This window comes from Podarcis raffonei, chromosome 1 (assembly GCF_027172205.1).
Source record: "Podarcis raffonei isolate rPodRaf1 chromosome 1, rPodRaf1.pri, whole genome shotgun sequence".
In the NCBI taxonomy this organism is placed as follows: Eukaryota; Metazoa; Chordata; class Lepidosauria; order Squamata; family Lacertidae; genus Podarcis; species Podarcis raffonei.
Window position 1 is genome coordinate 45,121,515 of NC_070602.1, and position 24,383 is coordinate 45,145,897.

The following is a 24,383-nucleotide window of genomic DNA, read 5'->3' on the forward strand; positions in this document are numbered from 1 at the left end:
GGATTAAGTGCTTTTTCAAAACATTGAATAGAGGAGAAAAATAAATGCTTAGAACATTGCCACCTTTCAATCAGTTTCAGAACTATGGACTCATTAGCACAATTCAGAAGAAACTTCCCAAATCACATTGAAAGCTAAGTAATTTTAACATTTAAGTGAGGAGTTAAAACCAATGGGATTTATGTTTCTGGTTTTAACCCCCTTATCTCATTTGGGAAGCCCATATGAGCCCAAAGGAATATGTTTCTACCCTACTGGATCGGCCACAAATCAACCCCCCCCCCAATGCTATTGGAGTCTACAACAGCAACCACGCCGTTGGCCATTCTAACCACGCCATTGGCCATTCTAACAGGGCTGATGAGAAGTGGAGTGTGACCAGCATTCTCCATGGAAATCAGTGGGACTTACTTCCAAATAATGCATATATATCTCAGAAGACATAGCCCCACTGTGAGACTGGCGTGAGAACTTGCAAGTTCTTGCAAGTCTTGGATAACATCTTAAGAGACTATACAGGATGCTAGAATGCACACAGGAGAAAGGCAGTAATCTCTCTCTCTCTTTCTGTTTCACAGGCTTCTGCTATAGGCCTTTGCCCGTGCATCCTGATAATCTGATTAGGAGATTTTGTCGAGCAACACTTCTTTTCCTAACACTGTGACCATGGCTGTCCTGAGAGTAAAATTCACCAAAACCAAGAGAGACAAATTGGCTCAAATCCTGTGGATCCTCAACTGGATTTCTGTGGTGTCTGGTGTAATTCTGTTCAGCCTGGGACTTTTCCTGAAGATCGAACTCAGAAAGCGAAGTGAGTTGATGGGCAAAGGGGATATTAACTCTGTCCCCAACATGCTAATATCTGTAGGGGTTGTAGCATGCATCATCAACTTTCTTGGAGGTAAAATCTGCTATGACTGCACAGACTCCAACAAATTCAACCGATGGAAGTTGTTTATGCTCCCTTATATTGTTTGCACGTTCTGCTTCACCTTCTGCATTTTGGTAGGTGCTGTCATGTGTTATACCATGAGAAATGAACTGGAGGAATCTCTGTATCTGGGGCTGAGGGACGCTATTAAGTTCTACAAGGACACAGACATTCCTGGAAGGTGCTTTTTAAAGAAAACCATTGACATATTACAAATCAGATTCCAATGCTGTGGAAACAACGGTTTCAGGGATTGGTTCGAAATTCAGTGGGTCTCAGTTCGCTATCTGGATATGGCTTCAAAGGATGTTCAAGAGTAAGTATTAAATGTGTAATATGTTTTGATGTTGTCTCATAAAATCAGTTTTGGTTGAGCAAATGAATCTGAGTATATAACCGGGAAACACTAGGGAATGCCATGGTAGCCTAGAGAAAGCGATGAATTTAAGAGCAACCCAACTGAATCAGGCCAAAGGCTCATCTAGTTCAGCATCCTGTTCTTAGAGTGGCCAACCAGATGCCTATGGGAATCTCACAAGTAAGACCTGACTGGAACAGCAGTCCTCCCACTTATGGTTCTCAGCGACTGATATTCAGAGGCATGCTTCCCCTGACAGCGGCTAGCCTTATCTGTCATTGTTTTGCTTAATCTTCTTTAAAAAACCATCCAAATTTGTGTTCATCAATCCATCTTCCGGAAGCAAATTCCATAGTTTAAATATATGCCCTGTGAAGAAGCTCTTTTTTTTGGTCTGTCCTGAATCTTCTACCATTCAGCTACATTGGATGGCTCTGAGTTCTAGTACTATAAGAGAGATAATGACTTCTCCCTCTCTCTGCCATGCATACTGTTAAACACTCTGCCATGCCCTCCTTAGTCACCTTTTCTCTCAACTAAAAAAGCCCCAAATTTATAAGCTTTCCTCATAGGGGAGGTGCCCCAGCCCTTGATCGTTTTGGTTGCCCTTTCCCAGCTCTATAATATCATTTTTGAAGGGAACCATCCAAGATGGTAACCAGGCAGGAGTGAAGTAGGGGCATAATTACTCATGGCACACAGTGATGCTGTTAAACTAATAAAGCAAATGTATTTAAATAGGACAAATATAATTTTAAAGAGAAGCGCCTAGTCTGTTGACATATAGAAATAAACAAAACCATTGTAAACTATTTAATTATCCCACTCTATTAGTCCAAAGACTTACATGGCTGCTTTCGATTTTAAAACAGTGCTAAAAATAAATAAAAACACACACAAACAGCATCACAAACAAAGGAAAAACCACATTCAGCTCAAGAGTAAAAGACCTAAAAGATATCTCAAAGGCCTGGGCAAATGAAAAGGACTTCAGTTGTGTCAAAAAGACATTACGGTTAGCGCCAGGCTAGACTCACTGGGGGGGACTATTCTACATCCAGGCTGCTGCAATGGGGATGTAGAAGAAGGTGGGGGAATTCAGTGAAAGATATATGAGGAAGAGCTTAACAGCTGGGCAATTTCATGCAGAATAAGAGGGTCCTTCAGAAACCCAGGTCTGCACTGCCTGCAAATTGAAAGGAAACAAACTGCTTGGAAACAAACCAGCAGCCAATTCAGCTGTTTCCAAAAGCGATGGGTTTATGATCTGTTCTACTAGTTGCCTAGTTAGGGATCGTGCTACTCTATTTTGCACCAAGTGAACTTTCCAGTTTCCAGAGGAATAGCTAAGCTAGTTTGTTACAGCAAAAACATCAACCAAGTACTGTGGCCACTTAAAGACTAACTACAGTCCACTTCACCAGATGCATGAAATCTGTATCTGTAACGCAAAAGACTGAATGCATCTGGACGGTTAAATCCGGTCAAAGGTGACACCTTTAAGCGCATTTTAAACACATTGTCCCCCCTCAAAAAATTCTGGGCACTGTCTTTTGTTAAGGATTGCTGGGCATTGTAAGGGTAAACGACAGTGCCCAGAATTCTCTGAGGGGAGGAAATGTGCCCTGAATGTGCTTTAAGGAGTATGACCACACTAGCAAGCTGACCTATTTACTACTCTCACAGTGTCTATTTTCCACATCTTTGTTGCAGCCGCTTAAAAAGTAACGTCGATGGGAAGTTCTTGGTGGATGGAGTCCCCTTCAGTTGTTGCAACCCAATCTCACCCCGGCCCTGCATCCAGTATCAGCTAACAAACAATACAGCTCACTACAACTATGATTTTATGACAGAAGAACTTAATATTTGGATGAGAGGATGCAGGGAAGCCCTACTGGATTATTACACTGACATCATGAGATCCATCGGTATCACTGTGCTCCTCATCTGGTTGTTTGAGGTAAAATATTACAGCACAACTTTCAGAGCTTCTTGTTTCGCAAGTACAGTGGTACCTCAGGTTAAGGACTTAATTCGTTCTGGAGGTCCGTTCTTAACCAGAAACTGTTCTTAACCTGAAGCACCACTTTAGCTAATGGTGCCTCCTGCTGCTGCCGCGCCGCCGGAGCACAATTTCTGTTCTCATCCTGAAGCAAAGTTCTTAACCTGAGGTAATATTTCTGGGTTAGCAGAGGCTGTAACCTGAAGCGTATGTAACCTGAAGCGTATGTAACCCAAGGTACCACTGTACTATGATGAATGCAGTCCTCCAGGCCTTTCTGTCTGACCCTTGAGGCTCTCCATAGGCAATGGCCCTCACTGGACCTGCTGTGTTTAAGCACCATAAATGCTTTGGGCTGACTGGAATGTGCCCTTGAGCTGTGGTGCCTCTTGTTTGGCTGGACAGAGGTATGTAGAAACCTCTGGTATTCACACATATCTTGAATATAGCCTCCAAGATAGGAGTCATATACATTTTTGGCTCTGTCTGGCCACATCCACCATTTTCATGCAACCCCAGAAGACTGCCCTTGAGGGAATGTAGTCCTCAGGCTGAAAAAAGAGAACAAGTGCTTTTTTCGGGGGGGATGCAGGGGTACATACACCCCTAAACATTTTGTGAATCTTTGTACTTTTGTCCATTTACTGTATTTATTTTCCCTGATATGAACTATAAAATGGTGATTTTCTTGAGTCAAAATGAGAGTACCCCTAAACACTTTTAAAGAAAAAAAGCACTGCAGAGAACAAATAGTTGAGGATGTCTGCATTATCCAGAATTTTGGTAAATACACAATATCCTTGCTCAATCTATGTTGCCTTCACTAAATCAATATGAATAGATTTGAATTGTTGGGTTTTTAAAATATATATATAAAAATTGAATTGTTGGTTTTTAATATATATATATATATATATATATATATATATATATATATATATATAATTGAATTGTTGGTTTTTTTAAATATATATATATATAAATCACTGCTTATGGAGGAAATAACATGCAGTATAAAATATTCATCAGGCTTTAAAGTAGATAAGAATAAGATTCCTTAAAATTCATCAGCTTGTTCTTTTTGGTGGGGGAGGGAACAGGACGTTCCAACAACACACCTCTCCTTTTCACGGTCTCCTTTAATGTAGGGCAAATAACAAGACTGTGACAAATAAAAGCTTCTTATGTCTGATGATGCTCACAAGTAACAGTGACCTTTTGAGTCTGGGGCATCCAAAAATACCAGCAATTTTATCCCTTACTGTGCTTGCTGCAAAGCTACATCAAGGCAGAAAAGGTTCTAGCTGAAGACTAAAAGCACAGTAACAGTAGCCTTACCACTAGATAATTCCTAAAATTTTCAATTGGCATTGGGACAAAGTCTAAATTACCTCAGACTTAACATTCTGAAAACAATTAAGGGTCTCAAATGTGTGTACCTGGGGTTAATACATTCAGATAATGCACAGAAAGGTGAACCAAAAGGAGATATAATAATAATAATAATAATAATAATAATAATAATAATAATAATAATAATGGTTGTGGATCTCTAGGATTTCAAACAGTGTTCCTTTCTGGTTCTATCTGGACATGTTGGGGATTGAACTTGGTATCTTCTGCATGCAAAGCAGATGCTCTGTCAATGAGCCACAAAGGTACAGTAAAGGTAAAGGTACCCCTGACCATTAGGTCCAGTCGCGGATGACTCTGAGGTTGCAGCACTCATCTCGCTCTATAGGCCGAGGGAGCCGGCATCTGTCCTCAGACAGCTTCCGGGTCATGTGGCCAGCATAACTAAGCCGCTTCTGGCAAACCAGAGTAGTGCACGGAAACGCCATTTACCTTCCCGCCAGAGCGGTACCTATTTATCTACTTGCACTTGACATGCTTTCGAACTGCTAGGTGGGCAGGAGCTGGGACCGAACAACAGGAGCTCACCCCGTCGCGGGGATTCGAACCGCTGACCTTCTGATTGGCAAGCCCTAGGCTCTGTGGTTTAGACCACAGCGCCACCCGCGTCCCTCGGTGAGCCATATCCCACCCTTTATGTAAGATAAAGCATGACACCACCTAGCTGCACTGGTAGCATGCTTCACTTGGAAATCCTCATCTTTTAGTGTATAATAAAATTTGAGAAAGCCAAGAAATTCATTGCTAAAATATTCCATTAAGCCTAACATTAAAACATTAATAGTAAATAATTTAAAAACAAAGAACAGAATTGCAACACTAAGCAATTCTAGTTCCCAGTGGTCATAACAGTATTCTTAATAGGTTTTTCTTTCTTTTTTTTTTCATTGGTTAATGGTTTGTAATGTTAATTTGGTTCTTTTTCTCTCTCTAGCTGTCTGTGCTTACTGGAGTTCGTTACCTTCAAACAGCAATGAGGAATGTTCTCCTCCTGGGTGATCCGCAGTGTGACTCAGATGGTTGGTTGCTTGAGAACAGCTTTGTAGAAACTGCCAAAAACAACATCAACATCATTAAGAATCTTGGCAAGGCTAATCAGATATCAACGGTTTCAGGGAATGACCCTAACATGGACGTTAAAACTGCAAACCACGGTCCAGAGAATGTTCCAACAAAATCAATCCCCACAGCTTAACTGGATGCAGTACTCAAGACTTCTAATATGGTTTGGCATCACAGTCACTACTGTGCATTTTTGCTGTGCGTTTTTCCCCACAGGTGAGAATAAAACCAGAATCCAAAGAATGGGATCAGTAAATCACATCCTGGTAACAAGACAAAACATGAGGACTTCTGGCAGAGGGTAGAACTTCAATGTACTTACCCAGTTTCTGAATTTACAGTGTTACCTAGTTCTACACAGCCCTTCTCTCTCTCTTTTACAATGCACATAGAATGCTGGTTTGGAATTTGCAATGTTTCCCCCCTTCTTTTACTCTAAATATGTTATGCCCAGTGTTTATGAAATGTGAACACCAGGAAGATAACTGCATTGCTGTATGAAACAGACTGAGCACCATATAGCTTTAGGAGTGGTGGGTTTTTAAATCATTTATCGCTCAGTCTTTTTGTAGGTCAAGTTGTTCCTATATTTTGCAGTGACTGTACCTGCCTAAAGCACAGCTTTCTAAAATTCCCAAGTCCACTTTCTGCGCTCTCATCACAAAAAAGCTTGTTATATCATCTGAATATATTTTATCTTAATGTGACAGAAGTATCTTTATTCACTTAACTGCTGTAAGGCTGCCTTAACTGAATGCAATTTATTGTCACTGTAAGTTTAGAACTTAAACGCTTCAAACCTGTTTCTTTAACAGGTTTTTCCATCTACGCCGTATTAAGCAGTTGGTCCCTTACCTTTCTCGCCCTGATCTGGCCACAGTGATCCATGCAACGGTCAGCTCCAGGCCTGATTATTGTAACTTGCTCTACGCAGGGCTGCCTTTGAAGCTGACCCAGAAACTCCAGCGGGTGCAGAATGCTGCGGCAAGTTCCCTTACGGGGTCCTTGCCACGGGATCACATTCATCCAGTGCTTTACCAACTGCACTGGCTCCCGGTGGAGTACAGGTTCAAGTTTAAGGTGCTGGTTTTGACCTTTAAAGCCCTATGCAGCCTAGGACCCATGTACCTATGGGTCCACCTCTCCTGGTATGTCCCGCGGAGGACCTTAAGGTCCACAAATGACAACACTTTGGAGGTCCCAAGCCGCAAGGTGGTTAGATTGGTCTCAACTAAGGCCAGGACCCTTTCAGTACTGGCCCCGACTTGGTGGAACGCTCCGTCACAAGAGACTAGGGCCCAGTGGGACGCCATCTTTCCGCAGGGCCTGCAAGACAGAGCTGTTCTGCCTGGCCTTTGGTTTGGACTCAGTCTGACCCTTATGTTTTCCCTCCCCTTATGGTTTTCATCCATGAGCTACTTTTAAAATGAGGCTGCATTTTAAATTGCATTTTAACCTGCATTTTAAATTGTCCCCCCCATTATGTTTTTATTGTAATTTTACTGGTGTTAGCTGCCCTGAGCCCGGCTCTGGCCGGGAAGGGCGGGGTATAAATAATTTTTTTTATTATTAACTTGTAATTTGAAAGCAAATCATTCAGGGTGGTTATAGATTTGCATTCTGAAATAGGGCTCCCTCATAAAGGTGCTAAAGTGAATAAAGGTTGGCCTCAAATCCCAAGCGAATAATGAAGTTAGAGAGAGAAAGAAGGTTCCATGAACAGAAATGAAACCACAGTGGACCTTACAATATAGAATTTAGCATACACTAAAATATGTGCATGTTGTGAGTAACAACTAGCAGATAGCAACTTTGCAGTATGTAATTCAGAACTAGGCATCAAATAAAAACACTTTCAAGTCTTTATAGATATTTATTAGCAATGGTGACTAAGTGAATAAAAAATTCAATGCTTTTTTTCTAGAAAAATAGGTGCCGGTACTCACCATGAAGTTGTTACAGTAAGTGCCACACTTTTTAACAACAAAAAGAGGTGCCGGTACTGCGTACCCTTGAGTACCCCTAAGGGAAAGCACTGGTTATGCTGCTAGGTACCAGTAGCTCATAATTTAAATTTTGAAAATATGCAAATGCATTAATATTTCACTCTGCTCTTTTTCAAAAAATCCCAGAAGTTACAGACTGAAAGAGATTATGCTATATATATTATCAAAAACTATATTAGCATAGTTTTTGTAAATATAATGTTTGGTTTGCACTTGCAAAGGGTGAAAATGTACAAATAAAATCAATCCATTTAAATTACATGTAAGAGTGTGTGTGTGTGTGTGTGTGTGTGTGTGTGTGTCCATTCATTCTCCTATAAGGATACTAGGAGAAATTCCACCCCGCTTCCTCCTGCACAAGGGGCCATTATGATCATTTAGTCTGATTTTCTCTCAATTTTCTCAGTAGCAGATTGTGCAGTAAGGAGAAAATTATTCCTTATTAGACATGTGACCTACCTGTAATTTGTTGAAGAATGGCAGCTGCGGCTCAACCCCTTTTGCAAATCACAAGCTCTATGGAGGAGAGTTGGGGGAAAGAGAAGTTTCTCTGGACATATTTGGATTACTAGTAGTCACCTCAGATAACTGACCTCAGAAATCACCATTTCAGTTGATGGTGAACCAATCTTTTTATGGTAACTTAATTGTGCTTAATGCTACATACATGATTACACGAATCAAGTGATTAAGTGCAGCTCCTTCTGGCATGGAGTCAGGCTTTGATGAAGGAGCCTGCTGTGGGGGTGCCTGTTTGCACCCTTTCAAAATTGTGCCTGGGGCCACAGCCTCCATGCTATGCACCACAGTGGTACCTATTTATCTACTTGCACTGGCATGCTTTTGAACTGCTAGGTTGGCACCAACCCTTCAAATTCATCAGCATGATTGTCAGATTTTCTTTCATGAGCCCCGTTGCAGACTTGCAGAGACCCTTTTTGTAGCTTTGACTTCATCACTCATTTGGAAACAGCCAAATTCTCTTCCTATTCTTTCTCTGGTGGATGGGTGGATTGGTAAGTTACCTAGACAGAGATTGTGTGGGCCAGCATTCTTCTTTAGGACCATTCTCTTTATCATCTATCTATCTATCATCTATCTATCTATCATCATCTATCTATCTATCTATCTATCTATCTATCTATCATCTATCTATCTATCTATCTATCTATCTATCTATCTATCTATCATCTATCTATCTATCTATCTATCATCTATCTATCATCTATCTATCTATCTATCTATCTATCTATCTATCTATCTATCTATCATCATCTATTTATCTATCTATCTATCATCTATCTATCATCTAATTTGTATACTGCCTTCATCTGAAGATCATAGGGCAGCTCACAACATAAAAATGAGAACATAAAATACATAAAGCAAAAACAAAGCACCAACTCCCCTCCCACAACACATTTAAAAGGTCACACAGAGTTTAATCAGACAAAGCCCTGGTTATAGAAAAACGTTTTCACCAGGCACCTAAAGATATGTAATAAAGACACCAGATAAACCTCCTTGGGGTGAGCATTCTACACGCAGGGAGCCACTCATATCGCTGCCCTCTGGACCTCTCATGGAGTGGGAACATGAAGAAGGGCCTCAGAGGGTCTGGGTTGGTTCACAGAGGGTGAAGCGGTCCACTGCCTCTCCTGCAGAGATAAAGGTCAAGAAGAGCTGGGTGTCATCAACATATTGCTGACAACATATTCCAAACCTCTGGATAACTCCACTCAGCGGTTTCATGTAGATGTTAAAACAACATAGGGGATAAAATCGAACCCTGAGGAACCCCACATTGAAGGTTCCACTGGGCTGAAGAACACTCTCCAAGGAACACCCTCTGGAAACGTCCATCCAAGTATGACTGGAACCAAGGCAAAGCGGTACCACCCACCCCTAACTCTGACAGCTGCTCCAGAAGGAGACCATAGCCGATGGAAACAAAAGCTGCTGAGAGGTTGAGGAGAATGAACAGGGATACATTTCCCCGGTCTCTCTCCCAACCGAGGTAATCATACAGGGCAACCAAAGCAGTTTCTGTGCCAAAACCGGGACGAAACACCGATTGAAAAGGATCTCTTCCATCTTGGGTCCCCAAATGTTAGACTACAACACAAATCATCCCCAGCCAGCTTAGTCAATATTCCTCTGCATTTCCAGTCAAGTCATGCATAGAAAGTCATGCAAGCCTCACATGTTCTCAAGTTCTTAAAAGGAGGACAACCAGCCAGTTCTTGTTATAAATGTGAAGTAAGCAATAGTCACCCAGAAATGAAACTAGACAGGCAGAGATGTGGCAAGGCTTTCAAAAAGGTTTCGTGTTTAGAAAAAGTGGACACTCAAGCAGCAACACTTGTTTAAAATTGAGGGGACGAGTAACTTGGAGAGATATGGCAGGCATATTCCTTAGAATCTTTGGCAGAAAAGATTCTAACCCAGAATAGTCTCAGCATTGCTTCTTGGATGACACCTCTAAGGGTGATTTCTCTTTCTTCTTTCTCATACACTTTTGTTTAGTATCTCCTAAGTGCTCATGTACCACCAAGATTATCATGACAGGTTGGAAACCATGGATGTAAGTAAGCATCTAGCCCCAGGGTAGACACGAGCGCAGCCCATAGCCAGTTTTCTGTTGGTCTATTACCCTAGAGCTTGCTGGAATTCTCACAAATAAGGTTGACCCAGCAAGGCATATCACTTAAGTAAGAGTATATAGCCAGGATCACTTAACGCGGATTAATTAAGCTTTAACTGTTAAGTAATCTCTCGTTTTCTTTTTTAAAATGTAAAATGAGCAAGCCAACCTTTCCTAATGCACCAGTACAATGATACTTCCAACATTTTCCAGAGTTTAGAAATATTTGTGTTCCAACCAAGGAAAACTAGCTCAAATAGCAGCACAGTCCTTATTTGAATTCTCATTAGAGGAGACACAGATGGCATTAGCAAGGCAAGTCTCTAAGCTGCAGCATCTGCTCAGATACAGAAATAAATACGATTTGTTGTAGACTTCTGCTCCTATTTATCATCAATGTGTAAGCCAATCAGAAATAGGAGAGCAACGTGTGTTTTTTAAAAAAACACCTTGCCATACATGGAAATAGATCCACTGCATTCAGACAGTTTAAGACACTGGTCTTAAGGCACCTATATAAGAACCAACGCAAGATCCCCTCATTTGACAGGTATATACATCACATATACTTACACTAGTACAGTGGTACCTCGGGTTACAGACGCTTCAGGTTACAGACTCCGCTAACCCAGAAATAGTACCTCGGGTTAAGAACTTTGCTTCAGGATGAGAACAGAAATTGTGTTCCAGCGGTGCGGCAGCAGCAGGAGGCCCCATTAGCTAAAGTGGTACCTCAGGTTAAGAACAGTTTCAGGTTAAGAACGGACCTCCAGAACGAATTAAGTTCTTAACCCGAGGTACCACTGTATACCCTGCCTTGATGATATATAGCTGAAATGTGAACCGCTGCCTCCTCTTAAAATATTGTGACCTGTGATTAGCTAATGCCTCTCTGTAGTTTTTGTTATGTTATGTTTTATGTTGTTATGTTATGTTTTATGTTATGGCAGTTTCACATACAGAGTTTCATAATTTCTTGTGGCACTAAGCAATGAAAATGTTACATCAAATTTTTTTTTTGGGGGGGGGAAGAGTTCACATATCAGCCATTTGGGAAACACTGAGTTTGTGCTTATAACTCTTGTTATAACAGGCAACCAGTATGTACCGGTCACAGTTATTACTGACATAGCTGTTTATATGACAGATTAGGGTGTGTTTGTTTGTTTGTTTGTTTTTAAAGGAAGACACATAGGTGTAATTTCTGGTTTAAATGTTGGCCATATCTCTCTGCCTGGTTGATATACTTCAGTTCTGTGGCAAAAGGTGGCATTAAAATATTGGCTGATAATTTCTTAGCTCTTGTCTCTTCATTTTCCTTACCGGATATTATCCATTACAGTTGTCTAGAAACGTAACATTTTGAAATGGAAGTCCACAAGGTATGAGAAGTTACTTTATTTCCTTTTTAAATATACAGATACAAGATATTTTAAAAGGACAAGAACATTATACAAGGCTCAAATTTACATTTTTGCAATTAAAGGATAACAATATATGCATGTATGTAAATAAAATTCCATTCATCTTCCTTATGATTCCTGTCAGTGGCATTAGCACTGTGTGTTCACTAAATACAAATAATCCTCACAGTGAGATAAACTGCATAGTAATTAATGAAACTAAAAATGACCATTCACTCTCATCTGTGCATGAGCTTATTTGCTAGAAAAGTAAAAACACATAAGAACAGAAGTTAGTTTGTTCATTTTGCCTCTGATTTTTCTCAAGTCAGGTTATTAAAAAAAATCAGAGTAAACGGAACAAAAAACCTGATCACTGGAGTAAACACTGTTCAGCTATATTCCTATATGTGTATCCTTAGCTGGGTAGAAAACTGCACACAAACATCAACTGCCTGCATTATTCCTCAAACTGATCAGACAGCAGGGCTTGACTGCACAGGACCCACCCATTCAAGAAAGCGAGAATCCTAGTTACTGGTTGATCAGCAAGAAAAGGAGTCACACATTTTGGATCTCCTACGTTCCTCTTCCCTCTGCTTATGGGTGAACGTTTAGCTTCCTTTAAGGGACTAGGGATGTTAACCTCTAGCTGCTGTGGTTGTACACTGTTGAATTCAGCAAAAAGCAGTGTTCACATGCAACTGAATTAAAAACTAATCTTGCTGAGTACAATCCAGCCAATGTTAAGTATTTTGAAGTGTGATTTCCTATTTCAAAATCAAGAATGCACCTAACTTTCTAACTGAACCAATGGAACTCGGGTGCTGCCTGAATCATGCTCATTGTTTTCAAGAACCAATCCATTGTTTGAGAACTTCGCAGTGAAGTTAGCTCTCACATTCCTCATTAGGCATCTGTTTACAAGTCTCTCTTTGCAGTTACCATACTGAATGAGGGATCTTCCTACATCACTATTTTTGATTGGGAGAGGAGAAGTGATTCTTCCATGTGTGAGAACCACCCACCCCAGAAAAATAGAGCAGGATGTCCAAATCAGGATGAGATACGCCTGCACTAACACAGAGCTACCACTGATGACATGCTAAATCTACAGTGGCAAGGCAAGTCCAAGCACAGTTCCCCTTTTAAATCCAAAGTATAATAGTATGAGCAAATGGATATATAATCAAAACATATCACAGTAGAGTGAACATGACCAAGACACCATGAACACTATCTAATCTCTTCTTACCATGCAGTGCTTCTGGAACATTTTGCAGTAATCTCAGCACACATGTTTTTGCAATGACTGTTTCCCCCCTCTATAACCAGCGTAAACCTCTGTTTGGAATTTTCCAAAATGATGTTTATGTGCAGAGTTTTTCATACCCAGAAAACTATCCAAGAAAACAAAATCTTCATGGCAATATTCTAAACGCTATTTGAAATGCACAAGGAAACTTAAGTGGATAAGCAAACAAAGATTTTGAAGAAATTATCTAGGTACCAAAACATAATTAAAAAGTATAACTCACTGTAGTTCAGAAGCAGACAGTGGGGTGGAGCAGTGGTGCTTACTTTACCACTCGGCAGTGAAGTCTCTGCTGCTGACCAGGAGGGAAATTGGGAAGGGCAAGGCAACAGGAAAACCAGTGCTGTGTAAATGCCATAGTGGCTCTGCCAGTGCATTCGCACAGCGCTGACCTCCATGTTGCCTTGCCCCTCCCACTCCTGGGGAGGCAGCAGAGACTCCACTGCCAGGATATCAGGTAAGTGTGGCTGCCTTGGCTCCACTTGGCTCCATCCTATAAACTATCCTATGAACAGTGGTAACTCATCAGTGCACTAATTAGGATTTATACAATATGAAATGTGAAATCCTATTTTTGGATTTCACTGTCTGTCATGTCTTTTTTCTTTGCCAAATGGAGACGGGGTTTTTCCCAAATACTCAGAACATTTATTTTCTCGCACACAAACCCACACATTTTCTTATCCTCACTCTTAAAATCTTAAATATACACAAAAGACTCCAAAAAGAAAGTAGGAAGGCTAGAGTACACAAATAAAATGCACCATCAGGATAATTTAACTTTTAAGACAAAAAAGGGGGTGATTCCTTGAAGGGGATAGTTACAAAAGGCTTATTGGGAAAGTTTTTCCTCTCTCACCACTATGTCCCTCTGACATAGTTATGGCTATAATCAATATACAAGGAAGATGTGACTACAACATTTCAATATCAACTTCTATAAATGGGGCACCCTCGAGAGCTATTGAAAACAACTTGTTTGTGGAATCAGCATGATGAAACCAGACAACATGCAGTCACTGAAGTCTCCCACAGAACCAAAAACATAAAACTGAATGAAAAGCCCTTTGTACATACACTGAACTAATTTCCATTTTTATTTTATTGTTCCTATTAACCTCTAAGGTGGTGTTAGTAGCTGCTTGAGAGCAGGTGCTCATTTAAATGGCTTCTTTTGCTGCAGTCTGGGGCCTATGATGGTCCACAGTAAGAAAGATTGCTATGGGGAACATCTGGCTACCCATGGCAGCAGGTAGCCAAACTCCTGGCCTGTAATGCTGGAGAGCACAACAACTACAGTTACAAGGTGCTCATCTGGCTATGCCAAAAGCAAAACATTGACTTTCTGATGCATTAAAGCTAACTGGAAGCTTTTGTGGTGACTTAATGAGTGAATGGGTGCTCACAAGCCTCAAAGCATTTTCAGTAACTTCTAAAATTCCCCTCTGTGCTCCATCCTCACACTGTTCCTATGGATTACTAGATGCTTGGTAACACTACTTCCCCTAAGAATAAGTCACAGACCAGCCAATCACAGGGTGTGGCTACTCTGAGTGTTGCTAAACTGGAGGAGGAAGCCAGATGCAGAGTTGTGGGAGGAAGGATTAAATAGGTTTAAGTACATTGTTCTCATATTCAGATGCACTGGAGCCGTTTAAGTAATAGCAGTTCTATTCTGAACTGCTGCTGATATACATGAAGGGAAATATTATCTGATCCTTTCATCGAAAGATGACAGGCGGAAAATTGAAGCACCTAAATTAGTCCTATGAAAAGCAGACTCCGGTGGAAAAGTAATTCCCCAAAGACATCCACTGACCAACCCGGTTCTACAGAACCCAGCAATTTCTGGTTCTGATCAATCAATAATCACACTGAGAGGTTGTGTGCATGCATATTTCTCTAAGCAAAGTTCACCCACCAAAAACTGTTTAGTTTAGTGGGCTAGGGATTTCTCCTTAAAATAAGCATCTTATTATTTCATGTGTAAATTTTAAAGAGACTCAGTCATAGTAAACTAGAAGAGCCTGACACTCAGAGCAGGTGCCAGTTGAATCCAAAGAAGATCTGATTAGTTTCCTGGCTTCGAGCAATCTCTTCTATGATGCAGTGTTGCTGCCAGAGCAAGTGGAGTTTCCTGTACCTTTCATGACACAAATGCAGAGGATTGCCTCGCCTTTGGAAGAGAAACAAGAAGAATATACGCATTAGGGTTTGAGAAAACTGTAAGTGGCAAGTACGTTTAACTTTGCTTTATTCTGACATATTTAGGTTGGTGTATGTACAACATGCTAGCTACTAACAGGGAATAATCACAGTTAACTCGCAAAGAAATGCATTTATGGCTAGCCACCAGTCTCACCAAAGAACTTTTGCTAGCAACAAAAGCCTCTGTTGTTAAGCAGTCAAACAACAAGTTACTGGCATTGTAAATGCATGTTTATGTTGAAAAGGATAAGAACAGTCAGAAGGCATCCAAACAGTTACTTTAAAATACCAAGAGAAGGTTATTTGCCAGATTTTTGGCATCAGATAATTGTAGTAAAAAAGCATAAGAAGATAACATAAAAAGCAGCAAAGTGAAATTTCCTAGGCAACAGAGCAAAGCATCTACTTACGCCAGATTTGGGTCTGTTTCTCCATATTCATCTAGATATGGTGCAGGATAGAAAGAGCCTCTGGTTTTCCCTCCTATTAAGATAACTTTGCAGTCCCTGATTCTAAAGCAGAAACAGTTATGTTAAAGAGAAACTCCCCAAGATGGCAGTGGTCTCAGTACACCATTCACTTTGAAGAATATTAAATAGTGTTGCCTATTTAAAGCCCAGTATTTCTAACATAGCAGTATCCTTGGCAGTCACCAGAGGAGGAATGACCGCTGGTGTGATCGCAGAAAGAAGGAACGTTATGGTGCATCTGCAGCAGCACAAACACTTTCATCTGCCCCAGCTGCAACAAAACATGTCTCTCCTGCATCAGGCTCTACAGACACAACAGGCACTGCAACCTTCCAAAAGCTTGACCTCACCCCCAAAGGCACACTCCTCCACTGTATCCTCTACTGTATCCTGAGACAGACAACAACAATTTCCAATATCCTTTTGTATGCAGACTTTCTGGGAAGGTGAGAAAATGAACAAGCTACTCAACTCCCTGAATTCTTATGTGTGAACGGTAGAGTGCTGAGTTACTATGACCAGATCAGGGTACTGTATGGGTAATTATACCACAAAAAACATTTCTGCCCTTAATGAGCAACTCTGGGCTATAGTGTAAGGAATTAAAAAGAAACACGAGACCTCTGTAGTCAGCCCCATTTTATGATTTAGGTTAAGATGATCTGATCCTAAAGATAAAGAAATCCCCAAGTATCACAAGCTCTAGTATTTTAAATTGTATTATGGGAAAAGAACAAGCTAAAACCAATGTTCATCTATGTACATCTATGTATCTATGTACAGTCTACGCCTTGGTACTTGTACGTTTTGGCTACCGAATGCCGAAAACCCGGACATAAGTGTTTCAGTTTTTGAACGTTCTTTGGAAGCCAATGACGCAACTTCTGCAACTTCAGATTGAGTGCAGGAAGCTCCTGCAGCCCATCAGAAGCCGCGCCTTGGTTTTCGAACGGTTCCCCGAACAGATTAAGTTCGACAACCAAGGTACGACTGTAATGCTCTTGTAATAGTCTAAAAGAAAAATCAGCATGGCATTTGGCACATCAACACCCCATCCTTCCAATTAATTTCAATGGGCTTTACACTCTACTCTGTTACCTACTTGAGAAAAATGCACACTCCAGCACCACAGTGGACAGCATGTGAAGTGCAGGCTCCCAGCTCCTCCCCATTCACCAGCTCCTGACAGCAGGTATTTTCAGAGCATAGCATAGCCCCACAGAACAAGCACAACACGGGGTGCTTGGTTTCATCATCAGAGGATCGAGGGCATCTGGAAAGGTAAAGTTAACCGGAGAATGACATTTGGAACCAAGAGGGAGATTAGAAAACAAAAATATGAGAAGGACATTATTTGCCAAGACAGCTTGTGAACAAAAACCTGTTTCAATGCTAACTTTCATTTTATCAGGCCTTCTTTAGAAACTTGATGATAAAATATCCTTTTTTCTAATGGGATGCCTCCAGATGTATACCAGCTGATGTACAGAAAAGCTAGCTAGAATGATTCTGAAACTAGCATGCCATTCAAATTAAAATAGAATTTTATGCTTCAAAGTTACTTCCAGGGTTCTGAATGCAGACTGAGGAGGCGTGGTTTAGGTTCAGATGGAATGCAAAACCATATATTATTCTAATGTCTGAGCCCAATGGGAATGGAAGTTGTAATCATATTGTTTATTGTTTTTACACTGTACACCACCTCAAAATTTTAAAAATATTAAGGGGCTTATAAATTAGTTTAAATAAAATAATTCACTTCAGAAATGTTGTGATGGGCAAGTGAAATTTCCAATGCACTTTGCAAATTCTGAACACGATAAAATTCAATATTGCACAAGTTTAACCATTTTATTAGTCAGTATAACCTGTTACTACTCCAGTGGTAATAATATCTCCTTATCCTAAAATGAAAATTGTATGATCTACAGCTAAAAGGAATCAGTGCTTCCAAACCATTGGTTTTATACACAATTTCAGACAAATTTCTCCATATATACAAAATTTAAATACAACTTTAGTTTTTATAAACCTAAACTGCAAGGGGGGAACCTGATATTTGAACCAAGTCCATTTACCACTTTTAAATTTTTTTGCAATACCATTTGCACAATCAAATTGTGCTGCTTTTTCAATTTTTTTAAAAAAGGCTATATATGTCTACCCAGTGCTTGTTTTCTAAAAAAATGTTTAGGGGTACTCTCATTTTCCTACTCATATTGAACTACTGCCCCTCAATGAGGCCAAACTTAGATTTACAACATGTTTAGGGGTATACGTATCCCTGTACCCACCCAGAAAAAAAGCACTGTGTCTACCTTAAAATTATTCTCTTGGCACAATTATGCAACATATCTTGATCGCTTAGACAGAACGCAGTTTTATGAAGAACAAATCCATAAAAAGTCACAAAAGAAACTTCTAATTCTCACCTAAACTGAGAGCCTTTATTGAGAAGGCAACTGTAGTCTTCTGGAAGCTCTACCAATTTATTTCTTTTTCTTGGGTACCTAGTTAATTCAAGTAAGAAGAATTACGACACTCCAGGATACAAAAGCACATCAAAGAAACAGCTACCAAGTATTCTTCTGCTGAACTTTAAAACGTTCAAATTTCATCCAAAATTTGCAAAGGCTGATGACACAAAGACAGCTATGATCTCTGCAGTAGGAGCTTGCAAGTGATAGTTATACATTAGAACCTTGCTATAGGGAATTCAGCCTATGAGTAAGCAGTCTAGGGAAATTATATTGCAGAGGACAGGCCAGGATTAGCACTCTGGTTCACCGTGTGTTCTGTTTGACCTGTTGCTTGCTTTCCCCTTTATTTCTAATAAAAGTTTCACAATTGGGCTGGTTGGATCAGTGTGTAACTGCCACGTGCCTAGATCACTTTGGGTCAAATGCTATTAGAAGTCTAGGGCCAGAGTGGTAAAGCCAGGAATCTGCCACATTCCCAAGGAGAAACAGAAGGCTAGAAAGCAGGCGTTACGCTCTGCGTAACTGCAAGAAATTGGCTGGAGGCACGAGGCATACTGGTGAAAGCTTTAAGTTCACTGGGTGTTCCGCATTTTCCCCTTGTTTCTAGGGCTGTACATAACTGAAAACGGGGTGATGGCAGCAACTACCAGATAACAAGTACCAACTGGCAGCACTGCAGGGATGTTGTGCAGCAGCTGGGCAAGGAAGGTGGTGTGAAAGGCTGTCCTGAGCACCCACCTTCTCCACACAATGCAGCTGGCGCCATGTGCACTACTGTTCTTATCAGAACAGAAATATTGTGGGAGTTTGGTTATCTACTCTCCTGACATTTCTGTATTTACCCAAGAGCAGACTTTGGGGGCGCAATATATCTAAAAGCAAAGGGGCAAGGAGCACTGATGGAAACACACTGCTAAATATTAAAATGCAATCAAGACTGCTGTTTCAGGAAAAAAGAAGTAAAACTGACCTTATTCCAATACTTTTCCCCTTCAGAAAGCTGAGTACAGCTGGATCCGCACACCACCTGCATGTGAAATTCTCCATCAGGACAATAATATATTGTAGTACTGTCCATCGCTAGCTTGGTTCCCAAAACTACCAGTTAAATTGGTGTTTTGCTACTCTTACTCATAACTGGAATCATTCCCTCTCCTGCCCTGAAGTGGTGAATAAATCCTGTCACAGATTAGAAGTGTGCATGCACACAAAAGCTTATACCAAGAACAAACTTAGTTGGTCTCTAAGGTGCTACTGGACAATTTTTTAATTTTCTTATATATTCCAACTTTGATTTTCAGTTTGGCACACTGGATGCCCACAAAGATTTTGGGTCGGTATGACTGGCCAGCAACCCCCAAAAGGTGTTTGCTTTTCCTAAGGCCATAAACAAAGGCAGAACCATCTCCCTTGATACAAAGGTGCTCAGATAACTAATGAGAACCAAGAACTTAATTTTAGAAAACTAAGTTTTGCTATTATAATATAATATAATATAATATAATATAATATAATATAATAATAACTCATATTTAACACAGTTAAGTAAGCTGAAATATGTTAGGCTGCCTGTATTCAGGTTATGCCTGTTCTACCCTGAAAGACACATCAACACACTCTGTATCCTCACAGCCCATCCCCATCACATTTCTGGGTCTGTCCTTTTACCCCAGTGCAACTTTGCAAACTTGTTCCAAGTCTTCTGGATCAACAGACAGCTTCACATGGCTTACCTATGGTCACAACACACAGTGGCCTAAGTTGTGCAATGATGGTGGCTAAATGAGGGGTTAGATTAGATCAGCCTTTGCCAACCTGGTTCCCCACTGGACATCCTGAACTATAACTCCCACCACCCCTAGCCAACTGTGAGGGCCAAGACTGGTGGGAATTGTAGTCCAAAATATCCAGAGGGCACCAAGTTGACAAAGGCTAGACTAGACAGTCTCGATTCCACTGCACTCTATGGTTCCCAGCCCATTCTTTCTCACCCAGCCAAGTTTCTGGATGTTGGGACAATCATATGCTCTATGTGAGAACCTGAAAAAACATGCAGATTTTTCTCCCAACAGCAGTCATACCTCTGGAGTAAGGGCTCTATAGTATCCCAATATTCTTGGAAAAGCAAGAACAGATTGGTGGGTAGAGACAAGTATCCACAAAGAGCCTTGAACTGGCCTTCTTCTGAAACTGCAAAGGAAAAAGATGTCAGACGTACCTTCAAGTGCAGCAACTAACATAAAAAACCTTTTTTCTGTTAAAAGTGAATACTCGGTGCAGATTTAGAAAAGTAAAAATGTATCAGATGAAGACAATAGACAGTTTGGAATGACAGCCAGGAACTCTTGCTGCTGTGGAGGGAATGTATGTAGTCACATTGAAAGCTGTCAGTTATTTTTCTCCGTAAGTCAATGTGAACTGTTGTTGTGAATGCACAAATTGTAACCTCCCATGTTAAGGAAGACTACGGCTGCCTCTGTGTGGGAAGATGTGGGAGCAAATTATTTTGAGGGTACCCCCTAGTCTTTGTCGGGTTGAATTTCTTAGTGCTGATGTGTCCGTTATGGAAGAGCACATTTAGACTGAAGGTCTGGGAAGAAAGCACTTCGTATGAGAGAGGCAGTGGGAGTGTGGCCAGGGCAATCTTGTAGCACTGGGGTTAAAGGTATTGCAGTCCTGAGCATTTAAGGCTTTATAGGTCAACATCAACACTTTGAATTGGGCCTGGAAACTAACTGGCAGTCAGGATTGGTGTTGTATGCTCAAACAGTCTTGCCCCGGTGAGCAATGTTAAACTGGATATTATTTATGGAGAAGGATTTTAAAATATATATCAAAAGAACTTTTTGAAAACCATTTTGTAGTGGTTGATATTGTTCAGCACCTTTTTAATCTGGCGTTACCTTGGCATGCTGAGATTACCATGCTCTGCTACTTACCTGATGAAAGTTCTTCTGGAGGAGGCACTCCCAGCAAATAGTGGAAAAACAAAGCAGCACAACGGAGGTAGGGCATGATGCCCTTCTTAATGCAATCCCACAAATACCAGCCTGCAACTGTTTGGCTATAACAACTGCAATAAAGATTTGAATATGTGTATTTAGTATCTTAGGTTGTCAACAACATTTAATTTATTCATTAAAATTCTATCCCACACTTCCTCCCAAAGAAGTGCAGAGTGGCAACTGAGCAGAACAACAATACAATTAAAAACCAAGTTGAAAACATTAAGTACATCTAAAAACATAGAAAAAGAGTCACATATTCTTCCTAACTAATGTTTTCAAGGTTGCCAGGCAAGCATCTTTCAGCTATCAATTGCCTGGAATATTTTAAAATCCCCTCTGAATGTTACTAACGAAGGAGACAGACACACCTCACCATGGAGGGAGAACCACAAATTCCACAAATGGAGAGCCACCACCAAGGAGGTCTTGCCATGGATCAGGTTTTAAAACATGATATAAATTCCTGACTGATTAAATACAAATGGTTTAATTGTGAAGATTAAAAAGGTCCCTCACTGAAAGAGAGATACTTTTTAAGCTGCTTTTTAATAAAATACCAATATTTCCGTCACACACAAATGTATATATACACACTTGGATGCTTTGCAGAGAAGTGATTACAGCACACTTCTAATCCTCCCCACTTCTTCTTCAAACCTCTGTGGTTCAAAGGAGAAATGGGATGGTAGTCTGAAAGCCATTTGTAAACATCCCTGCTCAATGTTGTTTACAAGGTACTGTTTGAAAACCTGAAGTTCAACAATCAGGTGACTGACAGGTGAGTGGCCCAGCCTGCCTGTCAACTTTAGCCCATCAGAGGTGGAGAAGGTAAAGATCAGGTCCTCTTGCCAGAAAGGTTTCTCTACCCCTGCCCAAGAGCTTGAAGGCAGTTTTTAAAAAAATGTAGAAGTAAAAAACTGTTACAGGAACTTTGCACATAGTATTACAACTATGTCAGATCCTGATTTGATAATCAACCTTTCTCCCTTCTTTCCTGGGGAATGTGAAACATCAGTACAGTAAGGTAGCAATGCTAGTCCACAAGAAAGAAAGAAAACCCAAATCGTATTAGGGCAATACTTTTATTAAGCCAATGAAAAACGTTACAAAATGTGTGCAAGCTTTTGAATTCTCCATGACACTTCATCAGGCTAGAACTACAACTACAACTCATGACCACTGGCTATGCTGGCTAGGAATGATGGGAATAGTAGTCCAACAACATCTAGGCACCTGAAATTGAGAAAAGCTGGTCTAGATTATAAACAAAGCAAGGTTTGGGAGTGGGATACTTGGCTGGTGGTGAATGTATTCTGTCTTTCAGAAGCCTTGGGTGCAACTTCAAACCTGCACAGCACCTCTCACAACCTCTCTGGAATACTTGATACTTCCCTCCCATATTCTATCTTAAGACACTGACCAGACACAGACTCCATTGTTTCACAACCAGCCATATTTTAAACTCCCCTTCTCAGCTTTCTTTACCATCTACCTTAGGGAAGAGTTCTAGAGAACCTTAAAGCTAGCACACTATTTTGTGACATTTTGTTTGTCCTAATAATGGAGCTGGATTCAACACAATGCACTCCTGATCCATCAAAATGTTGCAGAGAAGCTACTTACCCACTTGTGTACCTGCAAATTTCTTTACAGAAAGAATCAGCTGCTCGTGCTTCCTCACTGTCATGCTGTACTTGTGCAGACAGGCACTCTGCAAAAAACAATTTTAAAAAGATTGGATCTCTTCCCATAATAGTATCTACAAATTTTCGTGTACTTTTTCTCTTCTATAACAATCCACTCTTTTTACATTAATATTTACTTATTTATGCAATGCCATCAACGTGCATGGGAGAAACAGCATGTCCCAAGTCACTTCTAAATCCAGGACAAGCATAGAAGTGGACTATAATTTGCCTCAACTCCACAATGCCAGGCCAGGGGGGAAATTAACCTTTAAGTCCAGAAGACATCCATGCAAATCAAAAGGCAGGCTGGAACTTGTAGTCACCACCTTGATAATATTGTTGGGGCAGATGCCTGATGCTGTTGACTAGCGTGCAACAGTGGTGTAGACATGGGCTGATTTTGTTGGAACAACACGCTTACCAACTTCACATTCAGCTTGCTGGCAATTAACACACAAAAGTAGGTAGATGAAGTAGCTTTCATGCTGTCTCTTTTCAGGCCCTTTATTTAATCACTACTTTACCAGAGATACCCAGTTAAAATTATGGAACCAAGCAAGAGGAGTTTTGGAGATATAAGACCCAGTCTTCTAAATCACAATGGTTAAACTCAAGACTATGAACAAGAGGAAAAGTTCCGTATAAAAAGAGGAACTTTAAAAGCATTAATATAAGCATGTGCAATGACAGGTGGGAAATCAAAAGCTGTAGTTCAGCATGAAGTTCACCAGTATGGGAGTTTCCAGCAAGTTGTTGACACCCTTATACAGCTGCCCTAGCCAATGAACACAGTAACTGCTCTAACCAGATATATTGTAAACCAGGAGCCAGTGGTCTGGTTCACACATCCCTTTATAACATGGTTAAGGTAAACTGTGGTTTCAAGATAATCATGCAGCATGCTACAGAATGGAGCAAAACTTGTGGCTGGTTTGCGCCTCCATCACTCTTGCCATGCTGCTAGGTTTAGCTTAGCATTATACTAAAATCCAGGCTCATGGTTTGTGTCTCTCCAAACAAGCCAAGAGCTATAACCAAGGTTTGTTTTTGGCTTATGGGCCTGATTTGTTTGCAAAGACACAAATCATCAGTTCAGGGATAGCACCTATATGCTCCACACAGTTGTTAGACATAGGAAAGGGTTAGGTGTGTGCAACCATGCTTGGATTTCGTAGCTGGATGGAGGCAAGGGATAATTTTAAGACCCATGAAGGAAATCTCTTCTGTCAGCAGATCTTTTTCCTTGCCACTTAGGTCCTAGAATGTCAGCAGGTGAACACTCTACCATACAAATATATGGAACTATTTTTGAGAACTGGAAGGCATAAAAGCCTCCTGCCGAAACATCTAAAAGTACTTTATGATGTTACCTAGAAAAACCTAAACACAAAAGAT

General features: G+C 40.6%; 2 protein-coding genes across 5 annotated transcripts in view; one reads left to right on the top strand and one right to left on the bottom strand.

Moving 5' to 3' along the window:
- The first annotated feature begins 598 nt into the window (after positions 1 to 598).
- Positions 599 to 7,032, top strand: LOC128411548 (photoreceptor outer segment membrane glycoprotein 2). Its single transcript, XM_053383972.1, has 3 exons — positions 599 to 1,247; positions 3,003 to 3,249; positions 5,639 to 7,032. Exons 1-3 carry the CDS (start codon positions 667 to 669, stop codon positions 5,897 to 5,899), a joined length of 1,089 nt encoding a protein of 362 aa, XP_053239947.1. The 5' UTR covers positions 599 to 666; the 3' UTR covers positions 5,900 to 7,032.
- Positions 7,033 to 14,578: 7,546 nt separating this feature from the next.
- UBR1 (ubiquitin protein ligase E3 component n-recognin 1) overlaps positions 14,579 to 24,383 on the bottom strand; it is a 58,152-nt gene continuing 48,347 nt past the window's right edge. For all 4 annotated transcript variants that reach the window (XM_053384011.1, XM_053383994.1, XM_053384003.1 and 1 more), the window contains exons 40-47: positions 22,924 to 23,011; positions 21,232 to 21,365; positions 20,374 to 20,482; positions 19,263 to 19,319; positions 18,245 to 18,322; positions 16,915 to 17,085; positions 15,753 to 15,854; positions 14,579 to 15,310 (exon numbers count right to left, since the gene is read on the bottom strand). In XM_053384011.1, coding sequence (XP_053239986.1) covers positions 15,169 to 15,310; positions 15,753 to 15,854; positions 16,915 to 17,085; positions 18,245 to 18,322; positions 19,263 to 19,319; positions 20,374 to 20,482; positions 21,232 to 21,365; positions 22,924 to 23,011 — 881 coding nt within the window. In that variant the 3' untranslated portion in view covers positions 14,579 to 15,168. The remainder of the gene's footprint in view (positions 15,311 to 15,752; positions 15,855 to 16,914; positions 17,086 to 18,244; positions 18,323 to 19,262; positions 19,320 to 20,373; positions 20,483 to 21,231; positions 21,366 to 22,923; positions 23,012 to 24,383) is intronic.

Coding starts and splice junctions, on each gene's coding strand:
- LOC128411548 (XM_053383972.1), top strand. CDS start 667: ATGGCTGTCCTGAGAGTAAAATTCACCAAAACCAAGAGAGACAAATTG. Junction 1,248..3,002: donor GCTTCAAAGGATGTTCAAGA/GTAAGTATTAAA, acceptor TCTTTGTTGCAG/CCGCTTAAAAAGTAACGTCG. Junction 3,250..5,638: donor TCCTCATCTGGTTGTTTGAG/GTAAAATATTAC, acceptor TTCTCTCTCTAG/CTGTCTGTGCTTACTGGAGT.